Below are 12,137 nucleotides of genomic sequence, written 5' to 3' on the forward strand. Positions count from 1 at the left end.
ATATATACTCATATATCATTATGTATTTAACTTACATTTTCTTGATGGCTAATGCAGTTCAGTTCCTTTTCATATGCTTAATAATCATGTGGGTATCTTCCTTTGTGAATTGCTGTTTGTCTTTTTTCCAAAAAGCTATTGAGTTTTCTTTCTTATTAATATGTAGGAGATCTTTATGTATTCAAGTTGTGAGTTCTGTGTTTTATGTATCTATCTATCTACTCTATCATTTATTTTATCTCTTCCTCTATGGGACTATCAAAATAAAAAATATATTCTATTCTGTGAGTTGCTTTTCTGGTCCCTCAAGCCATATTTTAGTAATTATTAATATTAATATAGTCTACTTAATTGTTCTATTTTATAATTATTGCACTTTGTGTCTTTTTAAAAACGTTATTTTTCTACTTTAATGTCATAAACATGCTTATCTATATTTTTGCAGGGAATTTTAATATTTTATCTTATGTATGTAGATCTGCAATCTATCTGAAACTGATGTTTATGTGTACAGAGTTATACAGAGGCCAAAATATATATTTTATTACATAGATAGCCAATTCTGGTGTTAATTTAGAATCTTACATGCTTAATTATGTTTATAAAATTTAAATATTGACGTTCTTGACTACCATTCTTAAGAAACTCCTAATGGAAAGTGCAAAGCTATAGCTTGTCAGGGATCATAATTATTACATTAAGGGATTTGGAGGTAGAAGCTGTGATCTGTGATTATATATTTGCATTCCTGCTTAAGATTATTTCCAGGCTTTTTTTTTGGATTAGTATATGTATCCCACCTGTCCTTGCTGCATCAAAGATCTAACCCTGCAAGGATGTGCAAACTTCTTGGGTTGGCATTAGTCAGGATCCAATTAAGAAACTATTCTTTGTCTTTCAACAAAGGGACATTTCTCACAGGTTGTTAATTACATAGATGTATTAGGTGTATATGGTTTAATGCATTAGTGCTTCCTCTAGACTTTTGCATGATTCCATGCTATTTTGCTGAACGGGTTTTAGGGAGTTAAAGTTTGTTGTTGTCATCCCCTGATATATTTTAATACCCTATATTTGGGAATGATAACCATGCTTTAAAGGGGTATTTTTGTTACTTCTTGAATAATTGACCACATATATTAATAATAAATACCCACAGAATGCATATAGACCTACTTTACCAAGGATATTTTGTCAAATACATATATAATCCAAGAACTTTAATGAAGATATTCTGTTCCATATATATCAATATCAATCTATATCTATATTTCTATCTCCATCTCCATTTCCATCTATATATCTGAGAATTGGTAAGTCTCTAGATATTAACCAATCTAAATAATCGCAATTTTAAAGTGACGAAACTTAGAATGTCTTTTAAACATTCAACTAATATGTACTTGATCTTTGTAATATCAGTCGTCTCATCAAAATATATGTGCATATTCACATGCACACACGCACACATGCACAAGGCTTTGAGAGGGCATAAGCCTTTAAAAATAAAGCTGAATAATAATGATTGTCAACTATAATATATAATACATAGTCACAGGATGTGGAGTACAGCATACGAAATAGAATCAGTGGAATTGTAACAGCTATATATGATGTTAGAGGGGTAGTAGATTGGGGGAAGGCGTTTATCATTTTGTGAGGGATTTAAATGTCTAACTATTGCATTATTTTGTACACCTGAAATTAATTTAAATAAAGTAAAATAAAGCAAAAAATATTTTCACTCTAAATCTCAAAATATCTCCAATTTCACTCTCCCTTCATAATCACATATAATCCATTTGAACTGTATATATTTTAATATAGATTACACATAAACATGATGTGTATATAAATATAAATATATATTATATATTCCAATAATTTAATAATGTCTATAAATTATTTTAATTGTTATAATTTCCAAATGATAGCACATAATATTGTATTATGAATAAATAAGATACATAACTAATTGCAAGTATTTCACTTTTAATGCAGGTAGTATTTCACAAGAAATTGAACTGCTAATATTATATAAGATATTCAATACTTCTCAATAGTATTTTGAACAATGAGGAAAAAATTCAACTATGATGAATATAATGTGTAAAATTCAAGTGATTTAAATGTCACAACTTCTAAAAATATTTACTTTAGAATTCAGATAATTTAATTGTCTTAAGCAAATAGTGTTATAAAACATTTAATGAAGTAAGAAAATCGTATTCAAGGACCAATCCCTTGCAAACATACTGGATGCTATTTTTTATTATGTGCATCTACTTTTTCTACTCTTCATTTGCCTTAAGTTTATACTCTAAGTTTAGCTATATTCTGTCATTTTATGTTTTTACTCAATATAAATTTGTGGCTTGTGAATTTCTGGAACATAATAGTCAAACATCCTCAATCAAGTCTGAATTAGTGAGTTTATGTAAATATTTTTCTATATATAAGATCAGTTATTTTTTTCTTACAGTATGAATGGAATCATTGCTGATTTCCTATGCATATAAGAATTAAATTTCTTCAGATAAATCTTATGTTTCTTTTGTGCCCACAAAGACATCTGGATACTCATCAGAAGTGTAAAAATTCCAACTAGAAGAAAAAAGAAATAATTATCTTTTCTTATTATAACAAGTTATATTAGGGGGGGGAAAAACTCATATCCACCTCTTAAAATATGTCTCAAATGCTGCATAGTTCTCTATCAGTTTTCATTATTTGTTGCCTAGCATAATATGTGTTCACTCAATATTAATTGCATGGTTGAATACATATAGAAAGTATATAGCAGAGGTCAAAATAAATCCACATATTTTATATCCCATTGCCACAAATACTTCCAAATGAGAAATATTTTTGTCTCTGAATGTTTCAATACTCGTTTCCATATGCATATCACATACCTCTACACACATACACACAAATGCATATAACAAACCACACTAATTATGATTCAAAATTTTTGTACAGTGGAACAGAGAATGGATGTAATGGCTGTATATAACAAATATCCCTTCTAATACATGGAGTTCATTGATATTTCACTTCATTGCGTGTGTTGAAATGCCCAGCGTTCAACATTATATACTCATGCCCCCAGCCTGCCCTACAAAGACATTCAAGGACACTAGAATACACAGCACATGCATGACTGTGCATATACGCACAGGAGAGAGCTTCAAGTGAAATGCATTATCACCACTTCTTTTTCACTGTATTTCCTAGCTTTGATTAGGCCACAATTACAGAGATACAGAGTAAATATTGTTCCAATATATTATAAAACTGCTTAAAAATCTAAAATAAAAATGAAAGTGTAAAATCCTTTTGTAAACATGACAAACTTTAGTACTAGAGCAACTTGTTCTCAGAAATCACTTTTCAAGATACATTTACTTCAACTGTCAATAAACCTTGGTCTTACCTGGCAGTGTTTGTGTCATAACTGTGAAACTGATCCATGATCCAATCTGTTAGATTAAAACATAAATTAACACATATCTATGAGTAATCTTGTAAGTTGCTAATTTGTGTCATTAAACAGCTAATTGAAAGCTTAAAGCACAGTATAAAACTTATAGTTAGAAGTAAATTACCTCCAAATAATGATTTCATTGTAAATAATAATTTCTTGTAAAATCATAACCAATCCTATAAAACAGTACCATAAGAAAATGGAAGACCTTGTTCTAAAAACTTTGATAAAAAGATCCTGAAACATCTCAAGATATTTCATATGAAGATTGTAGAATTTTATATAAATATGGGTAAATATATGTACATTCTTTTTTCCAGGGAAAATTGTGGTTGAAATGTTCCAATTTTCTATACCTATAACTTGAATTGAAATCTATATCATAATTTATATCTATGTCAATGCTATATCTACAAATAAAAAACATACATATCATATATTAATGTACAGTAAATGTAAACACATAAATGTGTGCATTTAGTATATCAGCAAATAAAGTTCGATTATTTACATATATAAACAGCATACCTCATAGGTGTAGTTAGGACAGGAAACCAGGAAAAACATCCATGTGAAGGGGTTATAATTTGGACTTGGAAAACAGGCATTAGTCCCTTTTAGAAAGGAGAATAAAATGTCAATGATGCTACATATTGCAAATTTGATCATATATTTCTTATATAATTCTAAATTCCCTAGATGAACTGCTATATACCACATGAAATGTCATCATATATTTATAGAAACCTATTTCATAGATTACTCAAAAGAGAACCATTTTCAAATGTTACGAATTTTGACTCAAATAGAATACCTGTAATTTTCTGACCATATCTATAGCTATATTGCTATAAAATTTCAGAATAGACTATGATAATCAATGTTTAAGAGTTTAATAAAAATATATAAATGTTACTTTGTATATCATAATAGTTACAGCAGTATTGCATACTGATATTAATAAATACATTTTAATAATTGTATGCCTCTTCATATTCTCCTTCAGTGTCAAAGAAGATAATTTGGGTTGAGATTATTAAATACCTCAGACTTCCCTTTCTATTAAATTTGTGAAAATCTAAAGGGAATTTATACGGATATCATACATATGAGAAAAGAGTGAAAATCTCTCATGATAGGATTACAGTGAATATTGGTATAGTTAATATTCAGAAATACCACATAAATTATTCCTGTTCAGCAATCAATATTGTTATTTACAGCTCTTATTATACTTCGCATATTGTCACTGATTTTTGTTAGTAATTTTTTGCCTTTCAAATTTTTTCAAGAAACATTTTAGATAACAAATTTATAATGATTTCAAGTTGAACTTTGAGCTGTGACATTTGTAAATGTGAAATATAAAATTACTGTTTATTCTCCATAGCAAGATTTAATCAGATAACACATAAACTAATCTCTTCTAGTTATAATTCTAAAGTCATAATGAAATGTCAGTATGTTTTCAAAATCATATCTATTGGTAAAACATCAAGGTACAAATATATTAGGTTCTGTGCAGCTTTTATGCACTGCTCATTTCAAGATAAGGATAAACATGTATGCTATTTAATATTACAGATTATGTAGTTAACATTTATATAAACACCTTTGTATAATGCTCATGTAGCCATCAACAGAAAGATAATTGAGGAAACTTCCATGTTATATCCGTGAATTTCAGAGGTGGAAGATGCATATGAGATAATCTGGGTTAAAGCCTCTACTTTGAAAACTGTGCAGTCCTGAGGGTAGTTGGTGATCAGGGGGCCACAAATACAAATTTCTTCCAGATGTAGTTTGTGAATGAAATAACAAGTATGTCTTGTGATGTAGAAAAACACATGTATATAGGTATTGTCTCAAGTATACATAGTAGCTGTTAATTGTAATAATAAATTTAAGCATTACCAATTTAATACTTACATTCCTGTATGTTTGTTTTTTTTTCAAAGTATACTTACTATTTACAATAGAGTTTCTATTAAAAGTCTGAAGATTTTTTTTTTTTTAATATTATAATGCTGTACCACCTCAATTCTTCAGGCATCAAGCATTTATTCAACAACTTCAGGAAGTATTGCTGACAGAGAACCTTTAAGTCTCGGCACCCCCTATGAGGTTGCCTGGCTGAAGGGAGTGACCTCACCCAAGGTCCCGTTCAATATCTGGTTTAGCCTTAATCCATTATTGGACCAATATGGCAAATTAATGTCACAATTCAGAACAACATTGACAATTCATCCCAGCTTTGTAATGTTCCATAGGTTTATCTGAGACTCTAATTGATACTGTATTGCTCTCAATTTCCTACACAAATATGATTTCTTTCTTCCCATCCATAAAGTCACTCCCTAGCAAACCTCTTGAATGCTAATCTCCATCTCATTTGCATCCTAGAAAACAAAAGCTACAGTACTTGACACCAGGACATTTCCCATTTATAAAGAAGGATTTTAAAACCTGAAGATCCTGTAGCTGTCAGGACAGAATCACTACTGTTGGCATGATAATTGACCCTTATCTTGAAGAGGAGGTACACCTGCTATTATACAATAGGGTATGGTGATTATATTTTACCTGTAGTCTTTGGACACCTTTTGGTACTCAGTTGACCCATAGACATCTATGTCCTGATAAGAACATAGAGACATAATCTCAGACCCTCAAGATGAGGGTCTACGTTATGCTAACAGATAATCCTTGAGATGTTAAATGTGCCAGTTAAAGGTGAAGGGAATCTAGGAGTTTGTGGAAGAGGAAAATGGTATAAATTAATTGTTATACCAAAACCATGTGCAATGGTGAAGGCTGTATAATTTCCCACTAACATATCTCTTTTAAATTTGCCCCAGAAAGAAAGGCCCACTAGCATCCTGTGGGGGTGTTCCCAGAAAGTATACAAATATGTAGACCTGTGAAGTAAAACAGGGGACTATGGTGGATGTTGTGATATGCTGCCAAGATCCCCATCAGGAATAATGGATTTCTCCATAACTGCTGAGATTGCTGGTAGCAGAAAGCTTTCATCTGCCAGACCCTCTGAAAGAAGGGTCTTGATTAAAGACAGCGTCCTTATCCTAGATCATTCACCCTTCCCAGGGAGACCTAAATTCAATTAACCATTTCTATAGTACTCCAACTTTGGAAATCTCTACAGGGTTATCCTAACTTCAACTATCTCTATAGAATTGACTGAGAACATTGCGAGACAGCATCAAAGCACACTTTCTCCCACTTGGCACAATTCTCCTTCCATCCTTCTTTTTCATACTTTGTAATAAGCTTCTTTTAAACTTATTCTGTATCAAATTATGTCTTCCGGGGAACACGTTTTGTGACACCTTGTTTAAACACTCAACGTTAAACATCACCCTATACATAACTCATACCTAAAGCAAATCTAACTAGTTGATATTATTAAAAGCTTCAGTTGATTTGTAAGTGGGGAAATACAAATCCAAGAGCACCAGAGACTCATTTAGAGTTGATACAAGAACTGATAGCTGGATAACGATTTCACATAAGGAAAAATAATATTTTGAGTGTGTAGCTATTTATAGTTCATTATCAAAAGATGAGGGTCTATCCTGAAAATAGGTCTGAGACCTGATACATCTCAACACGGGATATGGAGAACTGAAGTGAAATGATTTCATAGTGAGGCCAGCGGTTTTTGTCTTAGGAGGCAGTACTTCCGAACGAGCACACTGTGGTATAGGAAGGCAGCTCAGATGGGGAAGACATTGCTTGGAGGCTTACAGAAGGGAAAGACAGAAATAGTTCTGGGAATTAAGGAATTTAGAAACAAAAGTGTTTAGAGAATCAAAAGAGACAATGAACCCCCCATCCCTTCCAGAGCACACTTTTTAGAGACTTCAACACCATCACTCCCTCTGTAAAAACATGTTATTTCTTTTCAATAACAATGCACTTAAAAATGAACATTAAGTTGATCTGCTTTCATATAAATATTCTACATGTATAAAATAGAAATTGAGAAGCTTCTCTTTTCTCCTGCTGATAAAAATAATCCCCCAAAGAGAAACCAAAAAAAATTTAATAAAACACACATACATAGAAGCATTTGCAGTTACCAAAAAACATAACCATTAACAAATGTCATAACTCAAAATAGATGTGGACAAAATAAGAAGTAGAAAAAATGAGAGTTGATGGTACTAAAAAAAGTAGAAAGAAAAAGTCATCTCTGTAATGTTAAACATATTTCAGTTTGTTTAAGGATCACATGTTCAATAGAATAAGGAACATTAAGTAAATGAACAAAAACAACCAAATTAAAAAAACAAACAAACTATAAATAGGAAGTGATAGATATATATTAGAGGCAGCTATAACATAAGGTACTTTAACATCATCCTCCTCCCACAGTCCACAATGTGACACAATGGATTTTAAAACTTTAATAAAAGAAAACTTTCCAGAACTAAAATAAGACATGAATCAATCTACTGGATGATTTCATCATGTCCCTAGGGAAATGGAGTTGGAATTGTCAACTCTAAGATACACCCTACAAAACTAATAGACTTTGATAATAAAGAAATGTGTTCTGAGTCTCCAGGCAAAAAAAAAAAAAAAAAAAAAAAAAAAAAAAAAAATCGATTAACAAAGAAAAGAAGATTAGTTGACATCTGATATCTCAAAGCAAGAAACAGTGTGGAGTAACAGAGACACAAGCAAAGTGTCACATGAATGATTTCAAAGTGATGTTTGACTTTGAAAACATGATGACTTATAATTTTCATTTTTAAATAACAACATATTGCAGAAGGATGAAGAAACTTGACCACAGTTATATTGTTAAAGGGTCAGAATCAAGATTAAAATTTGTGATATTTTTAACTTTGGCAATTTCAGCATTTTTGTAGGATTCTCTTGTATTTTTCTTCAACACTGAAAAAACAACCACAATATCAGTTTTACATCTTGGCTTCACATACCTTCAAAGATAATTAAGCAGATCTATGAATTTGGATCAAATGAAAATGACATTCAACCTCATAATTAAATGTAGGCTTTACTTGTATAAAAATGCATGCAGCAAACCACAATAGCATTTGATTAACCTGTTAATTTTTTCAGCAAGAGTCAGAACATATTTTTAAATCATATTGTAGTTTTACATATCCATATATAATAATAGAGTTTATGGTCATTAATACTCAAAAAAGATAAGTTGTTATCAAAATATTATTTCATGTTTTAATAATATATAATAATGTTTATTATATTAAGCATGTTTCATGTTTGCAAATATTGTAATATAATAAATTCCATTTCTGATTCTATGTATTTCACTGTATGCCTATATAAAAATTATTCTGGAAAGTGTTTCATATGCTTCAGCCTGCCAGAAATGTGCAAGACAAAAAAAAAAAATCGTTAAGATTTTTGTAAGATTCTGACAATTTCTAAGAAATCCAGATAGAAATTAAAACAAACTTGAAGAAAAACATACGCTATTATATTTTCAGCTGGATTGATAACAACATGAAGTCCAAATGTTGATCATTACTATTTAAAATGTATAATTAAATTACGTATTGTGTGCAATAAGCATTTGTGAATCTCTACTGATAATTGAACCTGAATGGGAGGATTGATTTACTAAAAATATCATTAAATGATATAAATTTAAATGTTTTCAAGTATTTTTGGCTAACTACCAAATTCCAAGTGCTCTCCTAGGCAATGCTTGTGTCAATCATTGTACAAATTAGATCAAGTTTGAGAACTAACCTAAGTAATCTGGATATTCGTCAATGGATTTCATAGTGCTTTACTTCTTGATCATATGTTTATTTTTGCACATTTTTAAGTGAAATTGTTTGGGGCATGTGTGCGTTGGAGGGGAGCGTGGGTATGTGTGTACACACTTTACTTTAGAGAAGCCGTTATTAGGGCATATTATTTTGTTTAGATATTTGTAAAACATAGGCATTATAAGGTAAGGAATAAGGCATGCTATCATAAATGTTTCCATTATTGCTATTTCCCTTTTTAAAACCATTGATTTTAAGGCTTTTAAAAATAATAATCAACATAATTCACTCTAGAAAAGATTAAAAGAGAAGGGACTAACCTGTGTGATTGGGATGAGCCAGCACTACATTGATGAAATGATTTCCAGCTTCACAAATCTGTAAAACATTTTTTTTCAGTGTGATATACCTCTGCCTCGTTAAAACGTGTATTTTGTAGATATATTAGTATCCATGTAACATATTAATCCCTAAGATTCAACTGCTATATTTTTACTCTAATTGAAGGAGAGGGAATTTTGTATTATAGTAATGAAAGAAGTTGTCAGTGGCATATGTAGAATCAAACATAGATTTACATATTCTACATATATTAACAGAGAAGCAACATTTCTATTGTAAGTTTGGTAGTTTGATTCCCAGCTCGTTTCAGCTCAGTTTAGAAAACCCATTTCAAGTAGTACTGTTCCACAAAGGCACTTACTACTCATCTGTCATCTAACCACTTGCTCATGTATACTGTACTAGTAGTTGTCCCTGTTAATAGGCCACTATGACCCTCTAAGAGGTTCTGGCCTTACCAACATCTCCTGGGGCTAATGCTCCCAGTTTGCAACGTATTTCTTCGGAAAATAAGACCCTTTTCGTCTGCCACATATACCTTATCCTATGTAATACAAGGTATGTGTTCAACATATGAAGACTGTATTATTAATAACATAGTATGCAATTTTAGATAAGAATTTTATAGCTGGAATTATTTATATGTGAATGTGGTTAAGAATGTGGGCTTTTAGTAGGATGGATTTGAGTTCCAATCTTGCATATTTTACTCTCTCTTTGTTAGAGATTATGCAATTTACACATTAGAAATTGTGTGTTTTCATCTAAATGAATATATTAATTCCTTTCTCATAGATATTTTATGATTAAATAAAATAAAGTATTTTCATGAATTGTTCAATAAAATTATTATGATAATTTTAGTTACCCACGTAACCAATAAAAACTTCTCCAGAAAGTTCATCTTATTTCTCTAAATTTCTATCTCACACATTGTCAGCATTACAAAACGCTTAATTATGAAATTGGTGATTTATTATATATCTGTTTGGACTTCATATCTTTTGCTCATCTCTCAGTCCTGACACTTCGTCACACTTATTTTTCATCATTCACAGTACCAAACACAAAATGAGATATATGATAAAAATATGTATTATAATAAAATTAACTTACCAAATATTTATGAACAAATTTTATATTAGAAATTGTTTTATCTTTAGGTGAAACATACTTACTTTGTATTTATCAATATTTTTTACTCAGTCAAACATCAAAATATTTTCTTTTTTGTACTTACCACAACTGAACTAAATATTAAAACATTAATCATCTACACCAAGTATGGGTATAAATAAAATAGCATTTTGGTTTCAGTTAGACCAGTAAAGCAGACGTATACAAATGTCGTAAATTATCATTAGGTGATGTTTACCCAAACCAGTCAGTAGTTATAGTGATTAAATGCCTATCTAGATACATTCTGGAAGAAGGGAGAAAAAAAATCCAACTATATCTATATGCTTAGAGATGCTTAGTTTATCATCAATTTAACAACTCCCTAATGGATTTTTAAGAGCAATTGTGACAATTTATAATTTTCACCTTAAGCACTGGCTTTAAAACTCTGGTGAATAAGTAAGTCCAATACAATCTGCAGTACTAATTGACCTAGATAAAAATGGTTGATATAATTTCCTCTAGGGTCAGGGCTGAGTAAGATTAGAAAATCCAGTCAGTGCTGCAAACTCAATATATGCTTCTTTCACCAATTAAACTTCCAGGGGCATATTAAATGTGAAACACTAGAACATTTCTCGGCATAATTTATACATTTCTTTTGGGTTGATTTTTACCAAATTTAGATGTCTTCACTAGGCATATTATATATTAACAAAACTACTTAATAAAGTGTGGGACAGTTGCTATCTTTAAGTTTGATTTTACATTATTTAAATTTTAAATTACTTTATTTTAATTTTTTAATGATTTTCAATTACGGTTAAAATACATTATTATATTAATTTCAGGTGTAGAAAACAACATAATGTTTAGACATTTACATACCTCACAAAATGATCACCCGATATCTATTACCCATCTGACACTGTACATAGTTATTATAATATTATTGACTATATTCCCTATCCTGTACTTTACATCCCTGTGACAATTTTTCTTCAATTATAGCTGACATCCAATATTATTTTATATTAGTTTCAGTGGTACAGCATAGTGGTTGGATATTTACATAATTTAAGACGTGATTCCCCCAATAAGTCCATTACACACATGACATGATATATAGTTTTTACAGTATTATTGATTATATTCCCCATATTGTACTTTACATTCACATGACAATTTTGTAACTACTAATTTGTCAATTTGTACTTCGTAATCCGTTCACCTTTTTCACTCAATCCCTGAGGGGATTTGAGAGGAAACTAAAATGGCAAATGCTGAGAAAACATACAGTCCAAGATTTTTCTTTGAGTCTTTAATAAAATATAAATGTAAATACTTTTATCAATAATAGGCAAAGGATCAAAAAATTGTCATGACCAAACTTTAGCATA

The 12,137-nt window shown here is 30.4% G+C and overlaps 1 protein-coding gene across 2 annotated transcripts in view; it reads right to left on the reverse strand.

Moving 5' to 3' along the window:
- Nucleotides 1-1,972: 1,972 nt before the first annotated feature.
- TECRL (trans-2,3-enoyl-CoA reductase like) overlaps nt 1,973-12,137 on the reverse strand; it is an 83,714-nt gene continuing 73,549 nt past the window's right edge. For both annotated transcript variants that reach the window (XM_074324493.2, XM_019756999.3), the window contains 4 exons: nt 9,597-9,654; nt 4,016-4,101; nt 3,437-3,482; nt 1,973-2,604 (listed from right to left, as the gene is read on the reverse strand). In XM_074324493.2, coding sequence (XP_074180594.1) covers nt 2,477-2,604; nt 3,437-3,482; nt 4,016-4,101; nt 9,597-9,654 — 318 coding nt within the window. In that variant the 3' untranslated portion in view covers nt 1,973-2,476. The remainder of the gene's footprint in view (nt 2,605-3,436; nt 3,483-4,015; nt 4,102-9,596; nt 9,655-12,137) is intronic.

Source organism: Rhinolophus sinicus, chromosome 1 (assembly GCF_057876585.1).
Source record: "Rhinolophus sinicus isolate RSI-liver-muscle chromosome 1, RSI-T2T, whole genome shotgun sequence".
In the NCBI taxonomy this organism is placed as follows: domain Eukaryota; kingdom Metazoa; phylum Chordata; class Mammalia; order Chiroptera; family Rhinolophidae; genus Rhinolophus; species Rhinolophus sinicus.